The sequence below is a fragment of the Notolabrus celidotus genome, chromosome 1 (assembly GCF_009762535.1).
Source record: "Notolabrus celidotus isolate fNotCel1 chromosome 1, fNotCel1.pri, whole genome shotgun sequence".
NCBI lineage: Eukaryota > Metazoa > Chordata > Actinopteri > Labriformes > Labridae > Notolabrus > Notolabrus celidotus.
Window position 1 is genome coordinate 40,772,060 of NC_048272.1, and position 17,159 is coordinate 40,789,218.

Below are 17,159 nucleotides of genomic sequence, written 5' to 3' on the forward strand. Positions count from 1 at the left end.
CATGAATGGGTTAACACTAGGAGATTGCAGACTTCCACTCCAACTGTGATAATTCCTATTGACAGTACATTAGTAGAGTACAAGATACTAGTGTAAATTTCAGCTAAAATTGAAGGACACCAACAAGTGTTATAACTGAACACTGGTTCAGTGTAATTTATTTACTCCTGTAGTGTTACTGATGGTGGAACAATGTACACCAACTTAGTGTTCTTAAAACCCATTGTGGTGTTATTATTTTACACTGTATGAGTTAATTGGGTGACACTGTCATAGTGTTAAAATTCTAACTCTTTCGAAAGTGTTAATTTAACACTTTTTCAGTGGTTCCCATATAAACCCCGGAGCAGTGTTAATTTTAACTCTGAGGGAGTTAAATTTGCGATTTCAAATTTGCTGTGTGGGAGTCTGGAGGCAGGCCATTGGCATATACTCTGGAAATGCCCAAAAATAGCACTTTTTTGGACAGAGGTCCATAAAATAATAGAACAAATATTTAAAAGGAAGATGCCTAAACAATTTAAAAGCCTTTCTTAGGCAAAACAGATTTTCTTATAGGAAATGCAAATAAATATCTGTTCAGGGTAATGATATCAGCAGCAAAGAAGAATATAACCAGGCGATGGCTGCACTCTGACCCTCCCACAGTAGAGGAATGGGTGGAGACAATCAATGAAATACATCAAATGGAAAGAATTACACACTCACTAAATCTACAGATGGACAAATTCAATAGAAGCTGGTCAAAATGGGAACTTTTTAGGAAAAACATATAGATTGTGTTTTCTCGAGATCTGGACTTATTTCTCTTGTGATAACGGGATAAACGAGCCCCGTTTTCTCAAGATAACAGGATAAATGATCTCGTTATCTTGAGAAAACAAAGCTTGTTTTCTCGAGATAACGAGATCATTTTCTGGTCTAAGATTCATTTTTGTGGTCACATGACTAGACTATTATCAGCCAGATGAAGACGTGCTGCCTGCTTCTCTGCCGTAGCCTACATGATTGAGGTAAGTGAAGCCTTTGTGTTTCATGCTTTTGCTACTTTATAACTTGGAATTATGGTCATTTGACGTTACGGCGGTGCATGTGAATCAGAACCAGTCAGGTGTCTGTACTGTTTTGCTGCGATAGTAAGTGCAGCAGTACCTGCGTGTCTTCACCTCTGCAGGGTAGCCTACAGGTGTCTGCCCGTCCCCAGCCTGCGTCTCTCCCGGTCGGAGAAGGAGGAGTAGGAGTCAGGCCGCAATAACCCTACGACTTATACGAGGTAAGATGAAGGCTACATTGTCCCTACTTTAGAGAAATTGATTACTTTGATGCAGTGTTTCAAAAACTGTGGGACGAGGACCCCCCTCCTCTCTGTTTCCCTGTGACACTCAGAGCAGAGCCACAAACAGCTGCAGCTTGCAGTGCAGGGATGTGCATCTCTGTTACACCAGCTCTGCCTGCTTGAAAGTGTGTTTACACTCGGTGGTCTCAGTCCAAGATGAGTCGGATCGATGACTGTAGCTGTGACTTTAGGCCAGACATCTGTACAGTAACTCCATAGTAGTTAAGCTACTTCGATGATCATTTGATTTCCGAAAAATCTCTTCACAATAAAAGCCCCCTCATGTTTTGTAGTATAAAAAACTTTACTTTGAAACAGCCGTATCAGTAAGCAGCATGTTCTCAGCTGTAGTAACTTGACAGAACTCAAACGTGATTCCACTGGTTGTTTATTATTAACACTCTTAATTTATAACCTTCTTTGTCAGTGCTGTAAATGTTGTTACACTTAGCTTTAGAAAAAATAATAATTTCTGTGGAAAATTAAAGGTGAATAGTATCAAACAGCTATTTTTTTAAGAGAACTTAATTTGTTTTTTAACGATGTTAACAGTCAAGTAACTGGTAATTGTTCAACAGCTCAATGATCATTATAGAAAAGATGATCCCATGCTTTGCTTCCTCTCTTGGACCCATTTTAGGGATCTACAGACTCAATCAGTGTCTACTGGCTCACCTGTGACACCAGAGGCTCTGAACACCCTGTGGCTGGGACCAAGTATCCTGTTAAGGTAAAGCCCTCCCGAAAAGCCCCACTCATCTTGTAATATTAATATGGATGGTCATTTTTAAACTAAACACTGAGTTGATAAGGAGTAAAAGGCTGGTGGGAGTTTAAGTCGTGTTACAGCTGCTTTTTGTAGAGCTGTTCCAGAAAAAGAAAAAAATCTCACTGGTTGAGTTGAATCTCTGAAAGGGAATATGTAAACTTACATTTACAAGAACAATACCCTTGCTCTGAACTGCAAAAATACAATCTAGCTGTGCTAAGGTATCCAGGTAAGCTACCAAGCTGCAGACATTCGAAGATCATAAATGCCATGAGAGAATAAAATATGCCTCTAACATACTTCACAGTTCTATGAGGGCTACCTCGTACCACTAGTTAGCTATGACTCCTCATTTTGTGGACTATTTTGTTGATAATACTATTTAATATATTGATATTTTTAGCCTCCTCCCAGTTCTAACAACTATGTCATCTATTCAGCTGCACAAACATGGACAACCCATTCATTGCTGCCTTGAAGGACAGAGGAGTTCCTGATGAAAACCTTGAAAAAATGTTGCACGACAAGGTAAAAAAAACAAACAAACAAAAACTCTCAATCTAATCCCAACTTGAAGTTTGTCCTTTTGAAATTCAATGCCTCTTTTTGGAATTTCCAGATGATGTTTTTCATTAACCTTGACCATTTAAGAAAACAGAATGTCCATATTCTACACATTCTGCACTTATGGAGACATAAAGACAGTGATTACCTTTGGGCAACATATCACTCTTGCTACACCTTGAGCAGGCGTTGTCCTATTGATGACGAATAATGCCACCATAACTGCATCCTGATGTGTACAGATTATGAGGACTCGTTCAGTGCTACTTTCCTCAGTAATTTCAGTATTTATTTTTACCATGGCAGGTGGACCAAGACGTCTCCAGAATGATGGATGAGGAAACCCTCTCCAAGTACCTACCTCATTTTGGAGACCGTGTTTTTGCTAGAAATTGGACTAGCACATTCTCAGCAGAAGCAGAGAGTAATGCAGAGAAAAAACAAAATCTTGTAGAACGCATTCGAAGTAAAATGAAACTTCCATGCATTGGCCAAGCAACAACAAGTTCTCAAAGTTATACTAACAAAGGACTTGGTCTGGGAAATAAGAATGCTTCCCGCAAAACGAGAAAAATTGAACTGGGTTGGATGAATCATCAAAAAGGATATTTCCGGCAGGTTAGACGACCCACGGGTGGAGGCACAAGAGAGATCATTTCCAGGAAAGATGACAATGTTAAGAAAATTTTAGAGAATGGTAAGAGAATTTTCTTTCCAAATGGGAAATCTCCAAAAGGAAGACTCGAGGATTTTGACTTTAAACTCTGTGTTATGGGCTCAGAGGAGCCTTTACATGACTCAGTAACGGTTGGGCAGTTGTATGAAACCACCCATCATAAAATACTCAGGTTGTACATTTGTTCAAAGAAAAGAGTAAATGATGATTCAGATTTAAGTGACTCACCTGTCCAAGCCAGATCTCCAGATGGATCCCAAGCAGCAGAGGCCCCCACTGTATTCTGTCTTTCTCCCACATCTTCCTCCCATGCCATGTCACCTAAGTCCTCTTCCACCTCTCAGCCCTTCAACAGTCCTTTGACTAGCTCCAGCCCTGTCATGCACACAAGTGTACCATTGACCTTGATTTCTAATCCCAGATCAACTTCTCAGACTTCCCAGATATTTAATCAATCCCTTGATGAGGAAGTTATTTTCCTTGGTGATGATGGGAACATTTCCTTTGACCCTCTCTGTGACACAGTGGTATATGTGCCTGCTGGTTCCGAGCAGCAAGAATCACTGGATGCTTTCAGAGTCACGGGAATGGAGAATCCGGTGACTAAAGTGACAAGTTACAACTCTTTGCCCACAAACAATGAATCTGATGCATTCCTTGAGAGTGAGTCAGCAGTACTCGAAATTATAAATCAGGAAACAGATTCAACATCCAGCTCATCTGCAAATCCTTACGAGAATTTCTTTGAGAATCCAGAGAACATTGTCAAAAAGCAGACCATCACTATTCAAGGAGTGCATTGTGTCTCTGACATGATTCAGGCATTTTCCCTTGAGAATATACTAGATGCCAACATTGAATTTAAGCGTCTACTGCAAAATGGTGATTTGGAGACTGGAGTTGGAAGTGGGCTTGTGATGGACTGTCTTACTGATTTCTGGAACAGTTTCTATTCCTCAAGAACTTCTGGAACCACCTACAAAATCCCCAATTTGCATCACTCTTTTCAACAACAGGAGTGGAGAGCTGTTGCCCGGATTGTGGCCTTTGGATGGCTAAGATTTAAATACCTGCCCATTCAACTGGCTCCTCAATTTCTCTACGAAGCCCTTTCCATGTCTTCACAAACCTGCAGCCTGATGGAGACATTTTTCAACTTTATAAGCCCCACAGAGAAGGATGCACTAACAGAGGCTTTAAATGATTTCCATGGAGCCGACTTTGAAGAGCTTCTTACCATTCTGAGCAGTTATAACTGCACTGCTGTACCTACAGAACACAACTTACAAAGACTGCTGGAAGAAATAGCACACAAGGAGTTGGTCCAACAGCCATCATTTATAATTGAGTGCTGGAAACCAGTCCTGAAAAGTATTGGGGAGTCATTGAGTGGTGGAGTGTTGGACAAGATCCTGGCTGATCTTCAGCCAAAGGCTAGAAGTGTCACTAAATACATGACTTTCCAAAGACGATGTCACCAGCAGAGAGGGCCACCTCCCACCATCTTCTCCGGTTTATCAGAGAGCTCGAGCAGAGAGAGCTAGGGCTGTTCCTTAGGTTCTGCACTGGGTGCGACCTTTTTCTTTCAAAAACAATTGAAGTTACATTCACAGACGTCTTGATGTCTGAGGTCTCAAGACGGCCTGTGGCCCACACATGCACTTGTGTCCTGGAACTTGCAACCAACTACAGCACTTTCTCTGATTTTAGGTCAGAGTTTCAGTCTGTGTTGCAAAGTGGAATATGGGTGATGGATTTGATTTGAAGAGGGTATGTGAAGACCCTAAAATGTTCCTGTCTGTGTTGATTTCATATGTACTTTACACATGAACGTTTATAGATCAACGGCACATGAATAACAGGGGGCAATTACACTGTAATCTGCCAGACAGCAATAGCCACCAGGTGTCCTAGGTATGCCATGTAAAATAACATCTATAGGACCATAATCTAATATGGATTGTCCAGGCATTACAAAAGAAAGAAAGAAACAAATACACAGAGATAAGCAGAATGTTTTCTTTCACAGATGTTATAATGGTATATTTTTTGTTGTTTACTGTTTATATGGTGTTTTATTCAAGTCACTCAGATAAGGATGTATTTTCATGGTCATTGATGGACATGAATAGATGATCAAATTACTGTCCTAAACATCTCTATTGCCCCTTGAAAGTTTGATAACATCTATATATCAGTTCTAGGATGATTCACTTTCTTGTCTATATGTCTTATTAGCTACCATAAGAGCCAGTACAACATGATCATTAGTGTACTGCTATTTTTGTTAAGGAGCATGCCGAGGGCTACCTCAGCAAATTATGCGTTAGTTTCGATGTGTTAGCTTAACTATGTGCAAATTACTCCACAGCTGTTTGTTTGGTCAGCACAGCAGAATAGCCAATCGTAAAAAATGTCTACAGTTAACTTCTGTATCAGGTTATTGTTACTTCTGACACTAATGTTGCAAAGCGAAAAGCCTGCTGTTTTTCCTGTTTTATCTTCTCACCATTTCATTTGAATTGCAAAACCTATTACTGCAATGTATTAAGACCCAAAGGCTCATAGTTCTTACCTGAGTAATGTTATGATTTGGTTTCTATTCATATTTCAGAAGCATTAAGGCTATAAAACAATATCTGTTATTATATGTGTTGTAGTCTGAATGTTCAGTCTTTGAAAGACTATGTTTATTGCCTTTTTGAAATGTTTTGTTCTCTTTGCAGAGGAACTTTTGGGGTAATATGTACCCTAGGCCAGGGTTTAGCAACCTTCGTCTAAAGAGCCAGTCCCCCCAAATGGATTTACAAAAGTGATATTATGAGATAAAAAGATAAAAACTAAAAATCATATGTTAAAAGGTCAATATCACAACTTCAAAGGTCAAAACTGTGACATTTGAAGTAAAACTATGTGAAAATAAATTTGAGACTATGAGATCAGAAGTTAAACATATTTAACAAAAGCCTTTTTTCCCCTTTATTTTCCAAGTCTCAGGGAGCCACTGCAGAAAAACATATGTGAACCACAGGCTGCTTACCCTCTCCTGTTCTAGCGTTGTTGATCAAATATTTTTATACAAAATTATATTTTTGTAATACAGTTTGGTATTAAAATGTTTCAGAAATGATTAAGGCTTTCATCTTTTTTCACAGTCAAATTATACTGAGTCATATGAGTATTGGTATGAATACTGGTTTGTGATGCTGGACACAAGATGTTAAAGGGACCAGGAAGACTGTGGCATCCTTACTCAGAAATTAAGCTTTTTTTTTTTTTTAAACTAGTTTCAACATTCACTGATTTTTGAGTATACAGTTAGCTTCCATATGAGGGCATTTCTATGAAATTAAATGTTTAAAACAGTCATTTCTACACATTTCTACACAATCATACTGCACTGAAGTAATGAAAAAGGATTGTAACATAACCAGACCCGATCTATCAGTTAAAAAAAATCTAATTCTTCAATTAACTCTGATCAATAGATCTTAATTGGAATTTGTCTGTAGAGTAGATTAAGATGTTCCATAAACAGAACAAGCCCCCTTTTTAGGTAATCTTTTAGGTTTTAAGTAACCAATGACACTTACCATCACCCTATTGCCACACAGGCATAATATACAAATAAATCACAGCACTTTCTATTGTGTGTGACATCATAGCTGCATTGATGTTGAAGCCAAAGCCCTACAAAAAATATTGATCTCCAGCTACTTCTTGACAGTGTTCATATTTTTATTGAATGCAAGGTACAAAACATGACCTTGTGGTGGTTTGACCTTTTTAGATAAACTTAATACACACAGATGTATGGTCCTATGGTATGGTGGGTGGGTGGGTAGGTGAGGTGAGGTGAGGTGAGGTGAGGTGAGGTGAGGTGAGGTGAGTGAGTGAGTGAGTGAGTGAGTGAGTGAGTGAGTGAGTGAGTGAGTGAGTGAGTGAGTAATTACTGAAGATTGTGTTGCAAGCTAAGACTGCTGTGAGACAGTTATATAGCCAGGCAAAGATTCCGCTGACTCAGACAAAAGTGCTCTTATCAAGGGCCTCAGCTGTCTGTAGAGTCTGGTTGCCTCAGCAGCATTATGGCCAGCCTCAAGGTTATGTTCTTCCATGATCAAGACACAGAGCTCATGAAGGTCTGGATCACAGACAATGTCAGTTTTCCAAAGGCAAACATCCTCTTCTAGGATGACGTTAAGTCTGTCATAGTCCACTGGCTGGAGGTGGTCCTGTGCTTGGTAAAGCTGTGGCATATGAAACATGAGGAACGGTTTTCCATGATACAAATCACGTCCATTGCCTCCAGGCCGGATCCGATGTCTGTTCCACATTCTCACCACAGTGTCTAGCTCCTTCTGTAAAATAAAATAAACATAAGTCACTGGTGAGTAAGCGACTGACAAAAATTGAGTGATTAGATGAGTGAAAAAGAGAAACAATACCTGTATGACATCAAGAAAGCAGAACTGGATAAGACCTTTGTCGACTATATCGCCATTGAAGTCGCCAACTGACTGGAACTCCTGGAACAAATCTCTCCAGTAGTCTGCATTCTGTCTCCGATACTGTCCCCACCAGCTTTCAATTCTTTGATTTGCAGTACTTCTTCCTTGAAGCACACATGGTCCATGAGTTGTGCCATTGTCATCTTCACGCAAAAAGTTCTGCAATCTGTTGACGTGTACATTCTCTGTACCAAGATCAGATCTGATTATTTTTGGACAACCCCCATGTTCACTAACAGCACCAATGTAATAAGCTGCAATAACTTCCGGTTTGCTGTTAGTGAAATTTGCGTGCATCCAGACAATATATCGCGAGAAGCCATCAATGCATCCGTTCACACCAATACCAAATGGTGTGAGTTTATCGTACGAGTCCATGTGCCAAAGGTAATTTGGTCCTGGTACACTGTAATGCCTTCTTCTGAGTCTCCTACCTCTTCTCCGCACTATACCTTCTGGGTCTAAAACAGATTGCACTTCATACACCAGGTTTCTTGTGACCCGCAATCCTGCTGATCTGCACCTCTCAGTCATCATCCGGTATCCATGGAGACGCCCAGGGCCTCTTAGCTGCTCAGCTATGTAGTTAACCACAGCGCTGGGCTCACTTAGATTACGCCGCCGAACAAACTGAAGCCTTGCTAGCAGTCTTCGTAGATGACGCACACTTATGTGTACATTCTGTCTAACAGCAAGGCATAGAGCTATTTCAGCCTGTGTTAGCCCTTGGTTGAAAAAATGTGTGATGTGATGATCAATATTCTCTTGCTGTTCTGACATCAGGGGGCAGTTCCTGAGCTCCTTAGAGAAGACCAAGGATTCAGCCACAGGGAGATTGAGGGGTCCAGCAGTTCCGTCACTGTCTCAAAGAGATTCTATCTCAGTATGACCAACTGAGTTGCAAAATAATAGAAAACTTGGTCCCAGCCACAGTTTCCAGGGGAAAGGAAACGGCTTTGTCTTTAGAACCTGGGATGAAGGTAACAGTGCACCAGATGGAGCAAAGATAGAAGAAAAGGAAACAGGACAAAGGACAGTTTATGGTTGATGGTGCCAGACCAAAATGATTTTTAAAACTCTTTAAGGAAATTTGATCCATAGAACTAATGACAAATAAAACAAGGGTATATATTTGCAGGTTGAAGTTTTTGTTTTGCAAATATGTCTTGGAGATGAAGCTGCACTTCAGGCCAAAATGTAGGTAAATCAGAGTGAATCTCAATAATTTGGAGCATGAACTGGCTAACTGGCAAGTTTGGACAGAAATTCTGGTAAAACACATACTGAAAAGGAATGTCCTCAACATCTTTTATTCTCTCATGGCATTTATGATCTTTGAATGTCTGCAGCTTGGTAGCTTACCTGGATACCTTAGCACAGCTAGATTGTATTTTTGCAGTTCAGAGCAAGGGTATTGTTCTTGTAAATGTAAGTTTACATCTTCCCTTTCAGAGATTCACCTCAACCAGTGAGATTTTTTTCTTTTTCTGGAGCAGCTCTACAAAAAGCAGCTGTAACATGACTTAAACTCCCACCAGCCTTTTACTCCTTATCAACTCAATGTTTAGTTTAAAAATAACCATCCATATTAATATTACAAGATGGGTGGTGCTTTTCAGGAGGGCTTTACCTTAACAGGATACTTGGTCCCATCCACAGGGTGTTCAGAGCCTCTGGTGTCACAGGTGAGCCAGTAGACACTGATTGAGTCTGTAGATCCCTAAAATGGGTCCAGGAGAGGAAGCAAAGCATGGGATCATCTTTTCTATAACAAACCCCACACGGATCAATGAGCTTTACTATTTTCATTTTTTCCACCAAAATTAGAATTTTTTCTAAAGCTAAGTGTAACAACATTTATAGCACTGACAAAGAAGGTTATAAATTAAGAGTTTTAATAATAAAATAAATTAAGAGTTTTAATAATAAACAACCAGTGGAATCACGTTTGAGTTCTGTCAAGTTACTACAGCTGAGAACATGCTGCTTACTGATACGGCTGTTTCAAAGTAAAGTTTTTTGGACTACGTAACATGAGGGGGCTTTTATTGTGAAGAGATTTTTCGGAAATCAAATGATCATCGAAGTAGCTTAACTACTATGGAGTTACTGTACAGATGTCTGGCCTAAAGTCACAGCTACAGTCATCGATCCGACTCATCTTGGACTGAGACCACCGAGTGTAAACACACTTTCAAGCAGGCAGAGCTGGTGTAACAGAGATGCACATCCCTGCACTGCGAGCTGCAGCTGTTTGTGGCTCTGCTCTGAGTGTCACAGGGAAACAGAGAGGAGGGGGGTCCTCGTCCCACAGTTTTTGAAACACTGCATCAAAGTAATCAATTTCTCTAAAGTAGGGACAATGTAGCCTTCATCTTACCTCGTATAAGTCGCAGGGTTATTGGGGCCTGACTCCAACTCCTCCTTCTCCGACCGGGAGAGACGCAGGCTGGGGACGGGCAGACACCTGTAGGCTACCCTGCAGAGGTGAAGACACGCAGGTACTGCTGCACTTACTATCGCAGCAAAACAGGACAGACACCTGACTGGTTCTGATTCACATGCACCGCCGTAACGTCAAATGACCATAATTCCAAGTTATAAAGTAGCAAAAGCATTAAACACAAAGGCTTCACTTACCTCAATCATGTAGGCTACGGCAGAGAAGCAGGCAGCACGTCTTCATCTGGCTGATAATAGTCTAGTCATGTGACCACAAAAATGAATTTTAGACCAGAAAATGATCTTGTTATCTCGAGAAAACAAGCTTTGTTTTCTCGAGATAACGAGATCATTTATCCCGTTATCTTGAGAAAACGGGGCTCGTTTATCCCGTTATCACAAGAGAAATAAGTCCAGATCTCGAGAAAACAACTGAAATTAACTCGTTATCTCGAGAAAACGGAGAGAAAAAAAGCTTTTAACCATGTCCTTTTAGGGCTTCCGTACATACAGGAAAAAAAGTTGGCATAATGAAAATCACCCAGTGTGTGTGTATGTGTTAGGGCATGGTCTTAACCCCTGGCTCTGGTCTTAACACACTTACTATCAATCCCTACCACTCCCCATCATGTCATCAACCAGCAGTATATATTGGGTTCTTCACCTACTTGTTGCCAGTTGCTCAACCCTTACTACTCAATCCAAAGTTTTCTCATTATTACTTAGATCTTTTTGCTTGCTACTGCTCTGTTATTATTTGTCCTAACACATTTATTTTTCTGCTCCAGGATCATACTTGGCTGCCTGTCTGCCTGCTTCAGTAGTCTCCATTCTTGTTGCCCATGCCAGGCACGCCCCTTCATTATACTCACCTCCATACCACTCAGGTTCAGCTGCCATTTCCCATCCAAACCTGCACTGCCATTACCCTCCTCCTTTGTCCCCAAAGTCTCTTCCTTGCGATTTACTCCTTATCTTTATCTTACAGTAAAACTACCTTTCAGACATTGCATCATATTTGGTCCAGCATTTTCTCTCCCCACAAGAAAACAACTTAATATATAATCTATATAATCTATATCTCAAATCATATGCATTATTTTGTCAGCATTAAGAACAGTAAAAGGTGTACTCTTGGTTGATGCCCTTTTGAAAAGTTTTTGGTCTCTGTTCCTTGATTTACTGTCATCTCTCTCTAATGCCCAATTTAGATAAATCCGAATATTGGATGATTGACAGAAAGTTAAATAATCCTTACCCAGTCCGTGAAGGAAGGCCCTGGAGCAGGTGGTTTGGTGGCTGCACACATGGCGCAGTTGGCTTCTGTGTTAAATACTAAGACAGAAATGCAAATTTTAGATCTTGATCACCACATCAACACAATAGAATGACTGTTGAAAATGCTTTCACACACCTGAGGCTTTCAGTATTTGCAGAGCAAAATGTTTGCGCTGCACTGCCATTTCGTCTGTAGTCGTTCCAAAAGTCATTCTTGGAGGTTGTGGAAAGGCCTCCATGACTGCCTTCGCCATCTAAATAATAACAAAATATGTGATGTATGTCTAATAAAAACATAGTATAATGCGAAGACTTAACATGATAGCTGTCCTCCAAATATTTGTATCTGTAATTGTAATCTTACCATGGTGACTATGACACCACAACTGTTGCTGTCCTGTTGGACTGGGTGGTGCATGACATTCCCTTTCAGTTTTTATGTCCACCCAGTCTGTTTTACCATGGCAGATCCTCCTCATTTTGAAGTAGTCTCTGTGTGTGAAAAATTAATTTAATGAAGAATGTACTTACGCAGGAAATTTGTACACAATATAAGACTATGGTGTTGACCACATCTTTATGGATTGTATATTGAAAGCCTTAAAAACATTTTGCACTATATGAAGACATAGCATCATGAAATTGGTCATCTCCCAAAGTGCCTAATATGAACTTTTTGGCTTGATATGACATCCTGATGTGCATAACTATCTAAAGTCTAAGTATTTCTGCATCTTTTTGGGGCACATTTGTCAATGATCCTTACATGCTTTTACTGTATTTTGGCACACAATCCTCCTGCTCTACATTTGTAATGTGCCCGTCACTGTAACTGCTGCCTAATTGAGGGTTCAGATGATTACTGTTCTGTCATGAAATTATTGATTTTGGTGTTATGATTAATGAGCTCAGGCCCCTGGGACATAATAAATGTGTTTGGGTCCCACATCCCAGATTTTGTAGCCTCTCTTCCAACATAATATATAAAGTGTTTGTTTAAAAATGATGTTGACAATAGCTGTCTCAGCTGTTGACATTTCATGTTTACATGATAACATGAACAGCAACTGATTTGGAAAGGGAACGATCTGTCATTTATAAAACAAATGTGCAGGCAGAAGATTTTCCCTTGCATCTTAAAATGTGAGTGACTGAGATGTGAGGAATAGATGGAAGTCAGTCAAACATGGATCAAATTGCCCATATGGAACTTGCATGTACATTCTTTTCTATTAGTCTTTTCATGCTTTCAATGCCTGCTACTTTTTCCCTGTGTTACTACCACTAGTAACAACTACAAAAACATTTTAGTGATTAGCTGATTAGCTGAAACACAATAAGTACCGGAATCTTTGCGCTGCATTGTCCGACTCCCCCTGCTCATTGGAATTGGTTGCTGGATCAACCAAATACACGCTGCTTTCTGCTGCGTTGAGGTACTGTTACCATAGTCCAAAAAAAAAACAAAAACACAAAATTTACATACATCATCAAAAAAATAATTTAACACAATATTATACAAATGTATAAACTACTAACCAGAAACTGCCAATGTACATTTCTGATATTCACAAAAGACACAATGGCTTTATAGCTGTCGAAGTTGACCTGTAACACACAAAAAAATTATAATATGAAAACCTAATTTGAAAGAAATGTTTATATCGAAACATTGTAATGTAATTTAAAGAAACATATTTTTAATAAAGTTAAGAAATGTTTGTACATTGACATACAGTCATATATACATCTTTCCCAGGCTGACATATAAATATGTTTTAAAATGTTTATCTCAATACCTCAACCACCCCCCACCCCCACACACACAGAGTTACCTTGGACAAACTTTGTCTTCTGATTTGTTTTCTTTCACCAAACAGGATCACACCAGCAGTGTAATGATTGAGGATGTAAATGGTATTTCCCAAATTATAGTTATTGGCTGTGTCATGAAGGAGGCACTCGATGACCTTAAGAGTTGGTGGACATGCAGACAACCGGTTTAACAGCATTGAAGTTCAATGTCATTTGTAAACATTATAGATAGGCTTAATATGTTGCACTTTTAACCAAAAATATACTTATGAAGGAAAAATACCAGATGGGCTGGGACAGATTACTTTCCTTAAATATGTGTTTCAGTATATATATGCAAATAGATATGTCAAATATACAATATGAACTGTCAAGTTGACATTCATCATAGCATGTAGAGAGTCTGCAACATTACTGTAGAACAATTGTGAGAGCCCTTGAAGCTGCGTTACATACTAATTAATAAAACTGACACTATTTATTTTGCAACGTATGCAGCTTTTTTTAATCTTATAATAAATGTAAATACATATCCACTGTAGATGCATTCAAGTAAACACCGTTACAAAGATAAATATGTCAAAGACTAAGAATAAAATGTTGCCTTTATGGGTGGGCAAATGTAATCCCTACAGGTACTGTAACTATCACATGCTTTTATTGACTCAGTATTTGTCAATTTGTGTTTACATGACAAGTTGTTTTCTCTTCTCATTATGATTACATACCTCGCCTGTAAGCCACTGGTGAGGCTTAAGAGATCTGAGTTCACTGTGGTGTATTACGAAGCTGTTTCCTCTTAACTGGGAGGGCACCACAGAAACAACCACTTCTGTGGCAAGACCTTTCCACAATGCAGTAAGATGAGGTTAAAAAAAAAGGGAAACTGTTCATACTGGGAGACAAAATTACAATTTTTTATCATTTTTTGCAAATAGAACATCATCCAAGTGTTTTATTTTTATTCTTCATGCCAGTGGGTTTTCTGTTACTTACCTTTTATATCATTATTTTTTTTATTTTTTTTTAAATAATTTTTTAGCTTGCCTGTCTTTTTAATGTTGATTCAGCAATCTATTCCATGTTACTGTGGAAGAAGTTTCCTCGTGTAATTATCACTGTACGTACAATCTTTACGGTATCACTTGCATGTCATAGGTGGTAAGACCTCTAACAGGCTGTGCTATTGGATTAGGCACCCTCCAGAGGTTCATCTCAGGACCTGAGAAAGAACACTAGAGGGTGCTATAGCATACTATCCCCCTATTTTGTTTTTAGCTGTGCAATTATGTATTGATGACATTTTGGAATTGACTCACAAGGAAATGAAGTGTGTGTGTGTGTGTATAGAGAGAGAGAGAGAGAGGGGGGGGGTAGTAATGTATTGGTTTAAAAGGTAAATCTTTGTGTTCATACCATACATATTTAATGTAATTTGAATGGTTCTTACCTGTTCTTCCTCCTCATGAAGCTCAGTCTTTTCCATTGTTGTAGGTTCATGAGTGTTGGCCTTGTCTGGTGGCTGCTATTCTAAAATATAATGTTATCATAAATAAAGTCATGTAAGCGTTTAATCATCATGTCCAAATATGCATAGGTAATTGCATGCTAACTAAGGCAAATTACTGTCACACTACACACTCAACATATGTTTATATATATGATTTAGTTTGATTTCACCTGTAGGTGGACTTTGGCTGTTGGTGGCATATCCTTGTCCTCATGACAAGAAAGTATCTTCTTACACGCTCTTTCCATTTCCCTCACTGTTTTATTGTCATTGTTGACAAGGTGAAGTTTAAACGGTGGAGAGTTTGCCTTTTTCTGTTTGCAGTACTGTTTTATTGTTGTTACTATCACGTCCGCACATAACGGCAGTGGAAAGTTGAAAATTCCAGAACTTATTGCTGGAATGGCAACAGAACACAGGTTATGCTGTTCTGCGATTTTAAGTAGATTCACTACAGCCTTCTTCAAAAGGGGTTTTGCCATTCTGATCATTTCTGGTGTGGGATTCCTCTGTAGACAAGGTCCCACCACATGAATTATGCTATTACACCGCAGTTTCCCTGCTGTTGTGACATGAGCTTGTCCTGTTGGTAATTGTCCCTTTTCCAAAATGTATTTATTGCTCTCAGCCTGGATGTCTGGTCCACCAGCATCACACAATGCCTTTGCAAGTCCTCCATGGTGTCCCAGTTTGGAATTGGCAGCATTCACAACTGCATCAACTTTAAAGTCAGTCAAGTCAGCTTTCCAAACTGACATTGTGACGTTGTTGCAAAGCTGTGTTGACAGTCTCTTGCAGTTGGTCATTGTGTCCGCTGCTCCATCATCCTCCTAGTGTTACAAAAATTGTGTTAGTCGTGATCCACAAGACAATCCCTTAGGAAAATAGTTTTCCAACATAGACTTAGTAATGATAACTTCAATGAGCTATATACTAAGTAGAATTCACAAATGAAACTACATTCTGACTGACTGTCACAACGCTCCTCAATATCATGGCCAGTTTTGATATTAGTAAAACATAATGTGTAATATAACCTGTGTCTGAGAAAGGACTGGGACATCTGCAATTATGGCCTGAGTGTCCTCATCCAGGGTTGTGTCTTTGGTCTCAGATGCTCTTGATTGAGACTTTGATGTGCGTTTTTCCTGAAAAAAAAGCCATGACAAGAAAGAAAAATACTTTATTTATCCTTTCATTTTTTTTTAAAGTTTTCATGTAGAATTACAATGGCAAGTTGAGGAGTACCTCAAAAATGTTCTTTTCTGCAACTTTTCTGAGTCTATGTGTCATCTTAGCAATATAACATTTCTATAATGATATACACATGAGTAATAATACACTATTGTAATAATGTAGTAGTGACTTCAGAGTAGTCATGGCTTGAACGTCAACATGCTGACAAGAATTGCAGCTGGGGTGATCATCACTAAATAGTCTGTATTTACCTTTGCTTTGTGGCTCTTGAACACAAATGCCTTTGAAAGCCGGGTCACATAAAGTCCTCTTCGCTTCATTTTCCTCTGCTTCCAGCGTTCAAGGTCAACCTTGTGTTTCTTTTTTTTCAGGAGAGAGTAGATATGATTACTGTACACTGCGTCATTTCAGTTTTCAAGGTGAGAATAGTAGGTGTTAAAATATAATACTACCACACATACCATGTTTATCATGATCTGTAATGAATAACTAAAGAAGAGATGAATATTTAAAAATGACATTTTGGGTAACATCTTACACTGCTATACATATGTACTCTTTAAGCAGACTAATTACATACATTTTATAATGTAGCATATGTATTTTTTTTAGCCATAATGAAATATGACAAATATTATTTTCCTTTTAGATATACTTTGTAATCAATGTTTGTAGTTTACCCTCTTAATCAAACGCAGAGTCTCCTTGTATTCCCTTAAAAGGGCATTATGGGTCATTCGATATGCCTGGACAAAGTCGTCAAGTCTTGTGAAAGTTCGACGTTGGAAACGGACCCTTTTCAAGTCCCATTGGCTCTTTTCCATGACTCCTTGGGTCCGGTTGTCCTTTGTGAAGTTCTGTCATGAAAAGGAAAATGTTATTTATTGTTAGTATTTTATCAACTGAAAACGTGCTCTCTGTACTTAAGAGCGACACACTTGCTCTCATATATTAATAATGGAATTTAATGATTGTACCTGCGTTCTTTTTTTTTGAACTTCTTTTGTATCTTTTTCTTAGCATATCACACAAAGGGCCTTTACCATGGGGGCTAAGGTCCCCTA

At 39.1% G+C, this 17,159-nt stretch overlaps 2 protein-coding genes and 1 long non-coding RNA gene across 3 annotated transcripts; 1 reads left to right on the top strand and 2 right to left on the bottom strand.

Annotated features, from left to right (window-relative positions):
- The first annotated feature begins 930 nt into the window (after nt 1–930).
- Nucleotides 931–3,076, top strand: LOC117822469. Its single transcript, XR_004633183.1, has 5 exons — nt 931–1,013; nt 1,175–1,273; nt 1,977–2,066; nt 2,546–2,633; nt 2,976–3,076. It is a non-coding gene; the product is annotated as an uncharacterized LOC117822469 (long non-coding RNA).
- A 3,993-nt stretch (nt 3,077–7,069) lies between these two features.
- LOC117821954 lies at nt 7,070–8,191 on the bottom strand. Its single transcript, XM_034696533.1, has 2 exons — nt 7,791–8,191; nt 7,070–7,703 (listed from the first exon to the last, which is right to left on the bottom strand). The coding sequence occupies exons 1-2, from the start codon at nt 8,148–8,150 to the stop codon at nt 7,317–7,319; spliced, it is 747 nt and encodes a 248-aa protein (XP_034552424.1). The 5' UTR covers nt 8,151–8,191; the 3' UTR covers nt 7,070–7,316.
- Nucleotides 8,192–15,053: 6,862 nt separating this feature from the next.
- On the bottom strand, nt 15,054–16,782 carry LOC117811105 (macro domain-containing protein LA_4133-like). Its single transcript, XM_034681210.1, has 4 exons — nt 16,776–16,782; nt 16,347–16,454; nt 15,936–16,046; nt 15,054–15,728 (listed from the first exon to the last, which is right to left on the bottom strand). The coding sequence occupies exons 2-4, from the start codon at nt 16,413–16,415 to the stop codon at nt 15,054–15,056; spliced, it is 855 nt and encodes a 284-aa protein (XP_034537101.1). The 5' UTR covers nt 16,416–16,454; nt 16,776–16,782.
- Between the last annotated feature and the right edge of the window lie 377 nt (nt 16,783–17,159).